General features: G+C 48.4%; 2 protein-coding genes across 2 annotated transcripts; one reads left to right on the top strand and one right to left on the bottom strand.

Moving 5' to 3' along the window:
- The first annotated feature begins 290 nt into the window (after window positions 1–290).
- On the top strand, window positions 291–7378 carry tmem115 (transmembrane protein 115). Its single transcript, XM_088637027.1, has 2 exons — window positions 291–2360; window positions 6553–7378. The coding sequence occupies exons 1-2, from the start codon at window positions 1504–1506 to the stop codon at window positions 6773–6775; spliced, it is 1080 nt and encodes a 359-aa protein (XP_088493153.1). The 5' UTR covers window positions 291–1503; the 3' UTR covers window positions 6776–7378.
- A 2259-nt stretch (window positions 7379–9637) lies between these two features.
- On the bottom strand, window positions 9638–14613 carry cyb561d2 (cytochrome b561 family, member D2). Its single transcript, XM_088637031.1, has 4 exons — window positions 14458–14613; window positions 12494–12742; window positions 12103–12140; window positions 9638–11661 (listed from the first exon to the last, which is right to left on the bottom strand). The coding sequence occupies exons 2-4, from the start codon at window positions 12618–12620 to the stop codon at window positions 11158–11160; spliced, it is 669 nt and encodes a 222-aa protein (XP_088493157.1). The 5' UTR covers window positions 12621–12742; window positions 14458–14613; the 3' UTR covers window positions 9638–11157.
- Between the last annotated feature and the right edge of the window lie 50 nt (window positions 14614–14663).

Genomic DNA, 14663 nt, shown 5'->3' with positions numbered 1-14663 from the left:
AAGAATGATTGTATGATATATATGCGTTATACAGGTTTTCCCTGAAACCGATTAAATTGAGATTGACGTTCGAACGACAAGTTGGCAAACCTACAATTAATCAGGCTTATTCGCTTTCGTTTTTCAGACCAGAGTAGGTTAATAGCCACTAACGAAGACTTCAGACCAGCGGGCGTGACGGGGGGCTGTGGACGAGATGTCACTACATGACAGATCAAGGGTGACATCAAGTGCATGAAACAGAAAAACAAGCACTTCTGTTTCACCCACACACGCCAGCTCACTGCCATCACCTACTACAGCGCATCTGGGAAAAACAAAAACTCAGTTTCCCATAAGCCTCTGCCTTCCCCCAACGCCCCTCAGAGCGCATGCGCGCTCGACGCTCCTTGATGTGTTGGTGACGGTGGCAGAGGCCAGGTAGTACTGGGAGTGTCTGGGGAGTTTTCATTTCGGCGAGAAATACCTGAGCTAAGCGGCGCCGGAAAGTCCGAATCAAGTGAAAAAAAAAAGAAATAAAACCCGTAATCTTCGCAAAACAATCACTAGCTGTGCTGTTTTAAAGGGGTCATGACACTTTCGTTTTCATTAGCGGGGCCTGTCGAGACAGGAGAGTCCTCGGGCAAGCCTGTGGATTGAGGCCGGGCTGGAGCAGTAGGGAGGGCGGCGGAAAGGATCGCCCGGAGAGCGCACAGCCCCGCTGCGGGGTGGGAGTCCGCACCGTGAACAAAACAGGAGGTAACGCCGCTGTCTTGAGATAACAGGACGTCGAAATCTGACGACGGGACGTGCAGGGGGTCGCGGTTCGCGCCTGCACCGATTCGGAGACCTCTGAACCAGCACGGGGTGGAGTTTTGTTTTGGGGGGCTCAGGTCGCTTTTTGTGGGTGGTGCACGCGTGACCCCCTCAGCTGCTCTGCCACCTCACCGGGGCGCGTAATGAGGTCTAGTGGCGTGAGCGACTTTCTTAAATGGAAAGAAAAGTTGCCACTGGAACAGCTCGGGCGACGAAGGGAGGCATCTGGTAATTGCCGGGGGTGAAGACTGCATCTCTGTTATGTAATGATCAGCCTCAGAGGAGCGCGAACAGTGGCCTAGGAAGACGAGGGCCTGAGTTTTTTTCCCAACCCTATTGCTTCATAACGATTGCTTTTTTTTTTCTTGCCCTTGGACTGTAAGGGACTTAGACTTGTCGACATCCCCGCTGTACACTGCTTGTGTAAACAAGCTGCGCCCGTCCTCTGGGCTATTTTTACAAGTGTTCAGGGACCAGAGCTGAGGTCTGTCAGTGAGGCATTTTCACAGCGGACCCAGGGACACGGGTGTTAAGGAGGGCACTCCCTGCCTGGGCGTCTGCTGTCTGGACGCTGGATGTTGCCCGTCGGCGCGGTGCCTCGATCTACGGGCTCCTCGGTCGTGTTCGTCTTCGCCCGCCTCTGCTGATCCGGCAGATCCGAGCTTTTCCGGGTCCTCGTCCGCGGGGGAACCTTTTCGGGGGCCGGCGATGAACCGCTACCTGCCCGTGGCCCGCCAGCACTTCCTGGCCGCGCTGGCCAGCACCAGCGTGGTGGTCAAGTCCATCTGCGCCACGGTGCTCCTGCTGTACCTCCTGTCCTGGGCGGTGGACACGGTCTACGTCCTGGGGGTGACCCCGGGCTACCTCTTCCCCCCTAACTTCTGGATCTGGACTCTGGTGACCCACCCCGTCGTGGAGCGGCACGTCTGGGGCGTGGCGGTCAGCCTGGGGACGGTGGTCACCGCCGGCCGGCTGCTGGAGCCCCTGTGGGGGGCGCTGGAGCTGCTCGTCTTCTTCGCCGTGGTCAACGTCTCGGTGGGGCTCCTGGCCGGCTTCTCCTACCTGCTCACCTACGTCGCCACCTTCAACCTGGACTACCTGTTCGAGGTGCGGGTCCACGGCATGCTGGGCTTCCTGGGCGGGGTGCTGGTGGCCCTGAAGCAGACGATGGAGGACTCCACGGTGCTGAGGGTGCCCCAGGTGCGGCTCAAGGTGGCCCCCACGCTGGTCCTGCTGGCCCTGGCCCTGCTGCGGCTCACCACGCTGCTGGCGACGACGGCGCCCCTGGCGGCCTACGGCTACGGCGCCCTGTCGGGCTGGGTCTACCTGCGCTTCTACCAGAAGCACAGCCGCGGCCGGGGGGACATGTCGGACCACTTCGCCTTCGCCTCCTTCTTCCCCGAGATCCTGCAGCCCGCGGTGGGGCTGGTGGCCGGGGTGGTGCACGGCCTGCTGGTGAGGCTGAGGGTCTGCCGCAAGACCGTGAAGCGCTACGACGTAGGGGCCCCCTCCTCCATCACCATCAGCCTGCCGGGCACCGACCCCCAGGACGCCGAGAGGAGGAGGTAGGTGCAAAAACCTGCCGCGCCCTGCTGCTGGTGACGCCTCTGTGAGCACAGTAACGCACCGGACGCTCGCGGGATTGGTGGGGAGGCTGCTGTACAAGCTCATGCAATATTCAGTTCAATTCAGTTTATTTTTATATAGCTTGAACTTGAACTTTATTGCCATATGTAACCGGTACTGGTACAATGGAATTCTTACTGACAGAAAGTCTCTCGATTGTAAAATAAGTGTAAAAAACAAAACAAAGTGCAGACAGTGCATCAAGACAGTATACAAGCAAACAGTAGACAATGTGCAAGTAAACATGCAGACAGTTTGAATGTAAGCAATACAGACGTGTAAACAATGACTGGAGATGTGCAATAGATGAGAAATCATAAAGAGGTAGATGGTGATGGTGTAGGTGTGGTCCGAGGGGGATGGCTAAATGTGTTCGCCAATCTCACTGCTTGTGGATAGAAGCTATTGAAGAATCTAGTGGTAAGTGTCCGTATGCTCTTATATCTCTTGCCTGAGGGCAGTGGGGTGAAGAGCTCATGCCCGGGGTGGTGACTGTCCTCTGTGATGGCCAGAATTCTACCACGGCAGCGGTCCTCATAGAGCTGTTTAATCTCGGTGAGACCGCAGCCGATGATCTTCTGGGCCATATTGACCATTCTCTGCAGTGCCTTTCTTTCTCGCGAAGAGGTGTTGCCATACCACACGGTGATCCCGTTGGTGAGGACGCTCTCGATGGTGCAGCAGTAGAAGTTCACCAACACATGTATTGGCATCCCCCATCGCTCGAGGCACCTCAAGAAATAAAGGCGCTGCTGAGCCTTCTTCATAGGGCCCTTCACAACAAGGTTGCCCCAAGGCGCTTAACAGTGCAAGTGACCGTACATTTTGTCAGTACAGAAGACCAGAAGACAATGGAGGAGAGGAACCAAAACCATCTCAGTAAGGACCTCTAGGGGTCTAAGGTCAACTGGCTGCCCAACCCTCATCCAACTTCTCTGGTTCCCGTCTCTCCAGCTTCTCTCTTCTTGACTCAGCATCCCTAAACAAACTAGTTACGCGCATGAAACCCACCACATCTATTTTAGATCCCATTCCCACCACTTTATTCCAGTCCTGTTTCTCTTCTCTCTGTCCCATTGTCCTCAATATAATACATGAATCCTTGAGCACCGGCATTGTACCAACGGTCCTCAAAACTGCTGCTATTACCCCAGTGCCAAAGAAGCCTAACATGGCTCTCGACAATCTTAACAACTTTCGCCCCATCTCCAACTTACCCTTTCTCTCTAAAATTCTAGAACGTGCTGTCACACTTCAGTTACATAACCACCTCATGACAAACAACCTTTTCGAACCCCTCCAATCTGGCTTCCGTCAACTTCACAGCACAGAAACCGCCCTAGTCAAAGTCACCAACGATCTCCTAATAGCTTCTGATTCTGGTTCTCTTTCCATACTCATCCTTCTTGATCTCAGTGCTGCCTTTGACACTGTTGACCATAACATCTTGCTTTCTCGTCTCGAGACTGTGTTTGGAGTCTCTGACACTGCCCTCAAATGGTTTAAGTCTTACCTCACTGATCGCTGTCACTTTGTCTCTCTCAATGGGTACAGGTCTGAAATTGGTCTTGTCAAGTCTGGTGTCCCTCAGGGCTCAATACTGGGCCCCTTGCTCTTCAGCATTTACATGTTCCCACTTGGTCAGCTTTTAAGATCACATGGCCTCAGCTTTCATTTTTACGCTGACGATACTCAAATATACATCCATACCAAACCCGACACTGATGTGGCTGTCTCTATTCTATCTAATTGCATCTCTGACATAAAAATTTGGATGACTCAAAACTTCCTTCATCTTAACTGTGACAAGACTGAAGTCATGCTTATTGGTACCCCCCATCAACTTCGCAAAGCCAGTCCTGTAACCCTGTCTGTAGATGGCTCTGTACTTGAGCTCCAATCAAAATTGAAAAACCTTGGGGTTATATTCGATTCTGGCTTAACATTCGACCCACATGTACAGCATACTGTCAAAACATCTTTTTTTCACCTTAGAAATATCGCAAGACTACGCCCTATGCTGTCATTAACTGTGGCTGAAAAGCTGATCAACATATTTGTATTCTCTCGAATTGACTACTGCAATGCTCTGCTCCCTGGGGTATCTAAATCTACTCTGAACAAGCTGCAGTATGTCCAAAATTCAGCAGCCAGAATCCTGACCAGATCTAGTGCAAGTGTTCACATTACTCCTATCCTGGAGTCCTTGCACTGGCTTCCGGTCAAATTCCGCGTAGACTTTAAAATCCTCATGCTCACCTACAAGGCTTTACATGGCTTGGCACCTCAATACCTGTCTGAACTTTTATCGCCCTACTCCCCACCTCGCAACCTCCGCTCTTCAAATTCTGCCCTCCTTACTGTCCCCCAAGCCCGTCTACATTGTATGGGCGACAGGGCCTTCTCCTGCTATGCCCCCAAGCTCTGGAACTCCTTGCCCAAGGATATTAGAGAGTCACCTTCTCTAAACTCCTTCAAATCCAGACTCAAAACCCTCCTTTTCAGAAAAGCCTTTACTTAACTGGTTCCATTCTTCACCCCTCTGCTCTTCTTAATACCATCTTCCACGGTCTCCTCTATTGTTATTGTTGTATTGCTGTAATTATAATTGTGTCCTGTCTTGTGAAATTTTTCTTATTTATTGTTGTAGTCTTCTTATTTATTGTTATTGTCATCCTGTAAAGCGCTTTGAGAAGCCACCTTTAAAGGCGCTATATAAAATAAAGTTTATTATTATTATTATTATTATATAACCCCTTTGGGCATGCTAACATTATATCATTTTTAAAAAAAGGAAGCGATGAGGGTATTCATCCATCCATCCATCATGTCTTCTGTGTGTCAGTACTCCATGCAGATCTCTGTAGACCAGTAAATTCCTCCTAAACAATAGCCGTATCCACGATGTCCCTCTCGGATCCGTGGCAGGATATACCATCCAGCTCAGATGGCGCCCAGCCCGGAAGCCATCCGGACATGTGGGGAGGAGAATGCAATATGATTCGCATCCGGACTTGTGACTGGGAGGTTGCGGGTTCAGCTCCCGGGTGGGACACGCTGCTGTTGTCCCCTTGAGAAGAGCGCCTCACCTGGCTCGTTCCAGTACAGCAGCGCCCTGCTGTGTAAAAGTGGGCGCATGTTAGCCACTCTGGACAACAGCAGCGGCGGCCAGATCCGTTAGTTTGGGGGGCAGTCGTGTCCGAAGCAGTCGTGCGTGGTCAGAAAGCACACCCTCCCAGTAACAGCAGCAAGGCGTGTGTCTTACTGAAAGTCTCACCTACCGCTTCGCTCGATTATATTCTGTGAGCGAAGAGCACAGGACGGGATTTGAACCTCCCAACCCGATGACCCTGCGAAACTGTCTGGACGGAAAAAAAAAACCTCTGAAAATGGAAGCCTCCCTCCTTGTACATTTTTAGAGTGGTTCCATTTGTTTAGGGAGAAAGAAAAATACTGTTTCTAGCACAGATACATTTGCTAATTAATGGTTCGCACTGGGATATTGTCGGGCGATCTGCAGACGATGGGGGGACAAATCCGGAGCCTCGGAATCCTATAAATACATGCAGATGCGCAGGTAGGAAAGACGCCCCTCTCGTGCTCTCTCACTGAGCCACGCTGGGCGGAGAAGTGTTAGTTTCCAGCTGGGCTGCTGTGGGTTACCTCTGACATCACCAGTCCAGTAATCCTAACCTGCACGCCGCTGTCTGCTGCAGACTGGGCGAGTGCGGGAGTGAAGGTGGAGTATTCTGAGTTAAGACATACAGTCCACAATCCATTTATACTTATGTTGCGCATAATTCAGTCTCTACCTGGGTATTTCTTACAAAACATGTAGCGTGCTATCCTGACTTAGGAAATCTGTGACTTGTATGTTACAGACACTAGACCCTTGAAGGGAAGTATCCTGTTCTGTAAATCCAAGAATGCAAAGTGCAAACCTGTGCTTTAGGCAGAACATTTAAATGGAGCTGCTACTGTCCACCCTGCTCGCTGCTGCACATCATCTGTACCGTCTAAAATTCCCTGGTTGCAGTTTTTCATTTGCTCAGATGTCCAAGGCTGAAAAAGCCATTTGCAGGAAGTGAAAGACACAGGATCTTGACTTGGGTTATATTTTGATTTTTGCAGACAGCTGGCCCTGAAGGCCCTGAATGAGCGTCTCAAGAAAGTGGAGGACCAGTCGGCCTGGCCCAGCATGGAGGACGAGGAGGAGGAGGACGAGGGGCGCGCCGACGTGCCTCTCCTCGCGGGGCGAGAGGCCCTGTCCGCAGGGGCTGCCAGCGCGGCGCAGAGCGGCTCGGGACAGGAGTCCAGCATCATCAGCTTTGAGGACGCCCCCTCCAAATCCTAACGCTGAGTGGGCTGAGCCCCGGTCTGAGGGACACCCATTCACATACGTGTGACACAGAGTGCCAGGCTGTCGAAAGGACACCTCCACCCCTCTCCCCCTCTCCCCAGCTCACTAGGGTTTTGGACGACGAACGGGAAAAAAAAATCAGTCTTAAAAAGTGTTTTATTCCTGGAGGTGGGAGATGGTGGGGGGTGGGGGTACAGCATCAGTTTTATAGAGAGAAAATGTAGTGGTCAGAGGCAATCTCTCCCCCCCGTCCCCTTCTTTCAGCAAAATAGATCTAAATGGAGTTGCGTGTGTCTGCCGGACAGTTTCTCCCGAACTGCTGGACACGCTTGCTGGAATTCCATGGCCGACGTCTGTATTTCGTGTTTCCTTACTAAAGTAGGTTTCTGCTGAAAGCACTACAGTTTTGCAGTTTGTAGGTCACCCTCTTGTGCTGCCAGAAATTCATGGTCAAGTCCTATTTGTAAGCTTTTTTTTCCCTCACGAAGAGCATTACAAACTTTAGGATTGCCTGCAGACACTCTCTGTACCTATTTTTGTTTAATTGCTTAGAAATCTATTTGTACTTCAATAAATCTTTGATCTTGTGACATATAATATACTTTATCATTGAGGTACTCGCTTATTCAGAGGTTTCCAATATTAAAACGCATTCCACTCATTCATTTCTAAGGGTCCTCTTGGGTGTTTTGTAGCCAATTTTGTTCAAACAGAATAAGTACTTTAAAAAATATTTTTCATTTCTCTTGTGTGGAGAAAAACTCAATCAGTGGTGCTTGATTTAAAGCAATTGGAGCATTTTTCTGAATTAAACCAGAGTGCAGAGTTTTTCTATTGAGTCTGTTTAGTGCTTATCTATCATACCTACATGAGGTGTGTAAATTACTGCAGTGACGAAGGATGAATCTGCAGTGTCAAATAGTGTCATTTCCTGCAAGGTCAACATTTTTTTTTCCAGAGAAATTCAAATTTCAGTACAACCTAGAATTTATAACGCTAGAAATAATCATTGCTCTCTTTACATACAAATTGAAAAAAGGCGAATATAGAAAGTGATGTATAATTTGTCCAGTTGCTGGAATTGTTGTGGGGAACTGTATATGTATATTGGTTAAAGCTCACACTTCAAAACATCAGAGGGAAAATGTTCTCTTTCCAAGACCAAGATTTTGCAGAAACAATGTGTTTTTATCATTTGCTGTTGCGAAGATACCTTTTCTGAATTAAGTTTTTTTTTTCATAATGTGGAATAAAGGACTCCTGTATCATTAAACTCTCCTGACCTTGGGGTGGCTACATTTCAAAAACAGCCTCAGATCCTCAGTGTCTTTATACCACTGGCATACATTGGAAGATAATAAAAAAGATTAAATGGTATAATGGTGATGGTATCTGCGGGGCGGATCGGTCACTTAAATAAAAAGATCGATCTGATTCAGCTTAACAACCTAAAAGAGCATAAACAAAAAAATAATTAGTTTTGGACAGATCCTACCCAAAGAAATATTTTAATCAACATAGAACCCATTTTAAAATTGAAAAATATGGATTGATATAGGCCAGAATATTATCAGAAACTATTTTCAAGGAAACTTCCTTAACAGTAATACAAAAACAAAATCTGTCACTGGTGTTGGGTCCTGATTTCAATACAATTCCCTAATCCCTGTCATTTAATAAAATGAAGTTAACACTCTGACTCCTGCTTGTGTTACAGCTGATAGATTGCAGACAGTCTGTCCTTTCTGTAAATGTAAGGTATTTTCATAATCGAGACCCTGAATAGGATGGAGGGAGCATTTCTAAATTTCTGATTTGGGAAAAATAGATTTGATTGCTCTTTATATCACTGCAGTAATACTTAATGGCCACCAGTTGTCAGTGTAACCCCTGTAGCTGAAGGAGCCTTAAGGTCTCGGGTGTTTTAGAGGTGGTAATGCGCAGTTGATTGACAAGTAGACTTTTGAGCACTCCCTGGATTTGGTCATCGCAGTATTATATCTGGCGACGCAGATAGTAAAACAGTAAGTCCTGCTCTTATCTGAAGTGCTAGAGAAACATATCTTGGAACAGGAAGGAGAGTAGAGCATTCCAAAATAGACACAGTTAACAAAGCAACAATAATAAACTGTGGCTCAAAAGGAAGTATCCTGATATCTGGACACATGATATCCGGAACCTTTTTTTCCGTAACATACACCGTGCTGTGTAAACCTCATAAACACTAACCCTGATCTCAAAAAATAAAAGGCACAGACTTTATATAGAGTGAGAATTAATTCGTCTTCAGCCAAACTAGCATCGAGGAAAATAAGCATCTAGAAAAAAAAATGAGTTTTGGAGTTGGGGTCAGAAGTCGGACCATTTCTAACGGTTACCGTAAGCTAGCTGATGCATCTGCCTCACAAATCAGGCTTCAGCAGGAAGCTCTGAAAAACCACAGGGGCTGAGATACGAGCCTCAGAAGGCTTGTGTGACAGGAAACCAGCTCATGGTGCTCACAAGTGCTCAGAAGTGCTCAGAACATTACTTGCCTTGTTGTGCAGCTCAATCCTTCTTCTGAAGCAGGTGGGCACGGACATCATCTTGGTTTTTGTAACCACCAAAATGAACTTACCTCCCAGAAGGTTAAAGGATTTAAACATCCGGTGAAGCACCATAAAGTGTTAATATGTTTCCTGCAACGTGGAACACATACTGCTTCTTACAAAAGACAGTTCTTCGCTTTAGGATTCAGTGATGTTGGGTGGGGCAGCTTTGGGAATTTCTTGTGCACGAGGATGTACCTTCCATAGTATCGCTAGTAGTCTATATAATAGTTACATAAAGCACAAAAAGGATATTTTGTAGACTAGACAGATTAAACGTGTCTGTATTAGGCAGGATAAGCAGACAGCATTTCCTCAAACCCAAGGAATTCACGTATATGAACAATAAAACATATTTCAGCACAGTGCATGCACACAATTCAAATCCGTATTTTTTATTTTTAAATTTACTGGAAAAACAGAATAAAAAAAAAATCTAACATTTCTTGGCGCCCACTTTCTCGTGTTTGGCATCACGGGCGTTTTAATCAGCGTGAAACCGGGAGCTGGAAGTCCCAACCACGACGTCGATGACCTTCTCCCTTCAAATTCCAAGACAGGAACTAAATGCTTCTCAGCAGTAACATCGAGTCAAAGTCCTGAGTGGACCTGCTGACACAGAGACATCCAAAATCCAGCACAGCAGGCATGGACTGCATGGATTTTCCAAAGACCAGGCACAGACAGCACAATAATAACCATAACTGTGGCCAATTAAGTAAATAACCTCCTACATTATGCCATTAAATAAATAACCCCAATACCAAAACTAGAATTGCAATCCTGGAAGACTTTCATTAGGAGTAGCCGTGTTCCAAAACACAGCCATGACAAGAAAAATGTAATCTGCTTATTTCTAAGCTTTTTCTAAGCAATACTATCGGCAACAGCAACGTGGTATCAGATCTTGGCACTGGGGACCGCAGTTTGTAACTTACTTACTTGATAAAAGTCCAGCATCTAGCTGCATCAGCCACACGTGGCGTCATTATTTCATCTACACCAGTGTGACCTGACTGCTGTGCAAGGTCTTCCGGAAATCCATCATCGGAATAACCATGAGATTTTCATTAGTGACCTTTTTTCCCCTCCAATTTTAACTGCCAAAGATGGGCATTCTGGAATATATTTTTAACATAATAAAAGGCATTAAAATCCCAGAAAATGAATTTTAAACGAAGGGCACACCCACAGAAAATGCCACAGGCAAATAAATCACCGCTTGTTCTTTTCTTTTTTACTGGCCAGTATGGAATCAACCTCTGCTTGCTGCTATGCGAACAATACTGCTGTAGGAGTGGCAGGAATGACGAATTTCACAATGTTGAGCTGATGCACACATCAACGAGGTATATGGGTTTCTGTCCATACTTCTTGTGATCCATCCGCAACGTCCATTCCGACTTCGAAACCTGTTCGGTTACCCATTCGCAAAAAGTTTTACTCCTTGAGTTTACACAACTTAAAAAAAAATCCAAATCGACACATGTTAAACTCCACCAAGATGCATTTTTTTTAAACATTGGGTTTTAACAACCCACCAGATTAAAGGAACAAGTAATGGGTTTATTCCATGCTGGAGAGAGGAGAAAGAAAATACACCCGAAGAAGGCCCTGCAGCCGAAACGTTGCGTTTCCTTTCTTCTCTTCTCAGCCTGGAATAAACCCATCACTTCTTCCTTTGCAGCCTGCGCGTGCTGACGCAGCTCCCCACCTGAACTACCAGATGAAACAACATGCGGAATTCTGCCTGGAAGGGTTTCTCAGACAGACAGGATGGAGGGCGTGTTACGGTTGGAACCGTTTCTTCGCCACGTAGGAGCTGGTGACCTGGTTCATGATGACCAGTGCGCAGAGGGCTGGGCAGAGGGAGGCCAGGTACCAGCCCAGGCTGTGCACAGCCGTCGTGAACCACAGAGAGCACATGCCAAGCAGGAGGCTGGTGCAGCCCAGCAGGTAGACCACCAGCCCCGAGGTCGCGTGGTAGCGCTTCAGCTTGGCCAGCGACCAGGCCTTGACCAGCTTGGGGTACAGCAAGGAGACCCCACCCAGGGACTGCGCCGCAGCGCACAGGACGGCGGACACGCCGATCAGGCCGTGCCAGGTGGTGAAGTGCAGCTTGTTGTTGAGATACTTGTTGTAGAAGACAGCCGCCAGCCCCAGAACGGCACCGGTGGCAGCCAGGCTCTGCAGTATCCAGTGGTAGCGACCTTTGACCTTGTGGGAAAACCGCTGCAGAGGGGAGCAGTCCGGAGAGAAGAGGAGCAGGGCCTCCGTCATGAGGAAGGAGAACTGGGGGAGGGCAGGAAGGGAAGAGGAATACAAAAAAAGGTTCAGGAAGAAAATAAAGGATGCGTCTGGCCTCTGCCTAACAGGGGTTGCTGTGCATCAGCATTGCTGCTACAGTCTCCATGCCCTATTCCTGATCTATTGGAATAGAACTGGTACACTTAAAATTAGCACCCTCTACCCTAATTATGCATTTTGCCTAATTAGTTACGTGATATATAAAATGCAGAACATGCTAGGCGGAGCTCCTTTTATCCTGAATTACATTCCTCTCCTTCTTAATTTACTTCTCCTGCTCTTCTCCCTTGGCTGTCCTCATCGCGTGGAGGGAGCAGTCCGTCCCACACCTCGGAATACCAAACAGCAGGACCCGGGGGAGCGCCGTTTCTGGGGGGCGACGCCCGAAAGGCACGGAAAAGACGCCAGGAAGGAAGTCCTACTTACGGAGAGGGTCATCAGGAAGGGGTGCCAAGAAAACAAGCCTGAAACACAATGAAAGGGGACAGGGGTTCGAGGCTGCAGCAGTCGCAGGCAGTTCTGTCCTGCTCAGCCCCCGAAACTGCAGCATGCTGTCAGACGCTTTCAAAGACCACGGGCTACTGCGAAAGACCCTCCCTGGAGCACCATGGGATCTGCGGCGAGTGTCCCACCCAGAGTGTACCCCGCCTTGCGCCCACTGGTTCCTAGAACAAGGAAGCCAGAGGGCTGCTCCCTAATCCAGCGGCCCCAGAGTGTGCCCCGCCTTGTGCCCACTGGTTCCCAGAACAAGGAAGCCAGAGGGCTGCTCCCTAATCCAGCGGCGGCCCCGAAAGGGGGAGGAGGAGGCGGTACTCACTGGTCCCGGGCCGGGCCAGCACCGCGATGAAGACCGTGAACGCCGCGCCCAGGAGGTGGGCCAGGACTCCGGCGGCTCTCCTCAGGTGTCGGTACGCCCTGGTCTCCGGCTCCACTCCCTGCGCCATCCTCGCGGGCCTCCAACCAGACTGCCTCGGGTTCGAGACACGGGGCGGGGCGAGGTCGGGGCCAGCCCCATCCAGGGCTGCCGTCGCTGGGCTCCCCGAAACGCTCCGGCTCCGGTTCGGGGCTGCGCGGGGGGCCGGGAAGGGAGAAAAGGGAAGGGCAGGGATTTAACCGGGGGAGGAGATCACAACGCACACTGGCGCCGCCGCCGAGGACACGCAGGTTGTACAAGCAAAAACAACTGCTTTTTTCACAGAGGTCAATTTTAATGAGTTACCCCGATGTCCCCCGGAGATCCAGAGCGACAGGGAAGGCACCTGCAACAACACCGCGTAGTTTTCCGCTGGGATTCTTTTTTTGGTTGTTTGTTTACCTATCAAAACAAACTTTATTTCACAAAGGAAAAAGTAATAGGTTTATTCCATGCTGAAAAAAAGAAGAAAGAAAACACAACGTTTCGGCCGTGGAGCCTTCCGAAACGTTGTCTTTTCTTTCTTTTTCCAGCATGGAATAAACCTATTTCTTGTTCCTTTCCAGCCTACGCATGCTGACGCAGCTACCCGCCTTTATTTCACAAAGACGCTTCACAGTCAGCACGCACTCTTTAAAAAAAATATATTAAACTTGCATCCGTGGAAAACCTTCTCGATCAGCGATTCTCCTTGATCCGTCAGGGCGAGTGCATGAGGGGGCTGGATCTGCACGATAAGAGAGTTCCTCCAAGCCCCACCCCTTTCACCTGTCCCGGCTCTGACACTGCGGTCATCCAGACCCCAGGGGTTCGTTAAACTGAATCATGTTGATATTATTGTATGTTTTGTTAGATCCGATTCGGATAGAGGATATGTTTTTATTGTTAATCTGTTAATTATTTGGGCTAAATACTTCATTCACGAAAGTAAATACTGCTCCCTCTTTTTAATTTAAATTCTATCAGAAATGTAAAAGACATACAATGGACATATGTCAGAAGCATAGTTTCTAGTTCTTACAATTGTGAATTCCTCTGGCTGCGAAGTGTCTTATTTCTGCATCTAATTTAATATTCTGTCTCTATTTTCGTATTTCTGGTGGATGAATAAAATATATATATATATTTTAAAAAGAAAGTGAACAGGAATTTCCGCCTCCTTTGCCGTTGAGACACGCAGCCGAGGACACGAAAGTTTTACAAGCCCCCCCCCAAACAAAAACCCCTGTTTTCGAAGAGGTCATTTTAATGAGATACCCTGATATTCCCCGGAGACAGGGTGAGACAGATAAGGCTCCCATGCAAGACAACTCAGTCGTTTTCCACGGGGATATCACCCTCGCTCTTGACACGCTTGGCAGCTTGGATACCTGGCTTGGGGAGATCAATCAACTGAAAGTTAAATTGTAATTTAGCCCGCTGGTGTCAATGCACCAGCTCCACTCCTGAGTGGACAAGGCAGGGAGCCCTAGGATAAGGAGTCCTAATGACACCCCCCTGTGGTTTCGGTAGCGGTTTCTCAGCCCTGCAATCGAGCACAGCTCCAATCAGAGCGGAAGCTGCACAGCGCCGTTGAAACAGCTCTGAAGCGGTAAAATTAAACACAGAAACAAAAAAAAGCGATGATTTTATCCCTTAACAAGCCACCGCTCACCCAAGACCGAGACTGGCATGGACGCAGAATCAGTACCTGCACACTGGCTGGATTTAATTTAAAATGGTCCTTAAGGTTTTCATGTGTAAATAGATGCTTGAATTAAAAAAAAACGGTTCAAGAACCTTACGGCTGAACGGTTTAACTTCCTGTTCTTTCCTCGTTCTTAAATTAGGAGCATTAAGTAGAGTAAAGTGCTAGACGCATACCTTACCTGTATCTAACGGGGTGGAAAAGCTTTTATTCTAAGAGTCCCCCCGCAGCGATTACTTTAAAACGAAACATCACCATCACATCGACTGCTGCTGTTTCGCGACTACAGATTGACACAGGAAGTCGCTCTCCTCGGCCAGAGTCCACGTCAATCACAAGGAAGGACTCCGCCCCCCGGCTGGGATCCGCCAATTGAAAGAGAAGACG

This window comes from Lepisosteus platostomus, chromosome 6, assembly GCF_059453375.1.
Source record: "Lepisosteus platostomus isolate fLepPlt1 chromosome 6, fLepPlt1.hap1, whole genome shotgun sequence".
Classification (NCBI taxonomy): Eukaryota; Metazoa; Chordata; class Actinopteri; order Semionotiformes; family Lepisosteidae; genus Lepisosteus; species Lepisosteus platostomus.
Note: the sequence above shows the minus strand (reverse complement) of the source record. Positions and strands in the feature narration are given on the sequence as shown.

Coding starts and splice junctions, on each gene's coding strand:
- tmem115 (XM_088637027.1), top strand. CDS start 1,504: ATGAACCGCTACCTGCCCGTGGCCCGCCAGCACTTCCTGGCCGCGCTG. Junction 2,361..6,552: donor CAGGACGCCGAGAGGAGGAG/GTAGGTGCAAAA, acceptor TGATTTTTGCAG/ACAGCTGGCCCTGAAGGCCC.
- cyb561d2 (XM_088637031.1), bottom strand. CDS start 12,620: ATGGCGCAGGGAGTGGAGCCGGAGACCAGGGCGTACCGACACCTGAGG. Junction 12,141..12,493: donor GCTGGCCCGGCCCGGGACCA/GTGAGTACCGCC, acceptor ATTGTGTTTCAG/GCTTGTTTTCTTGGCACCCC. Junction 11,662..12,102: donor CCTTCCTGATGACCCTCTCC/GTAAGTAGGACT, acceptor GCCCTCCCCCAG/TTCTCCTTCCTCATGACGGA.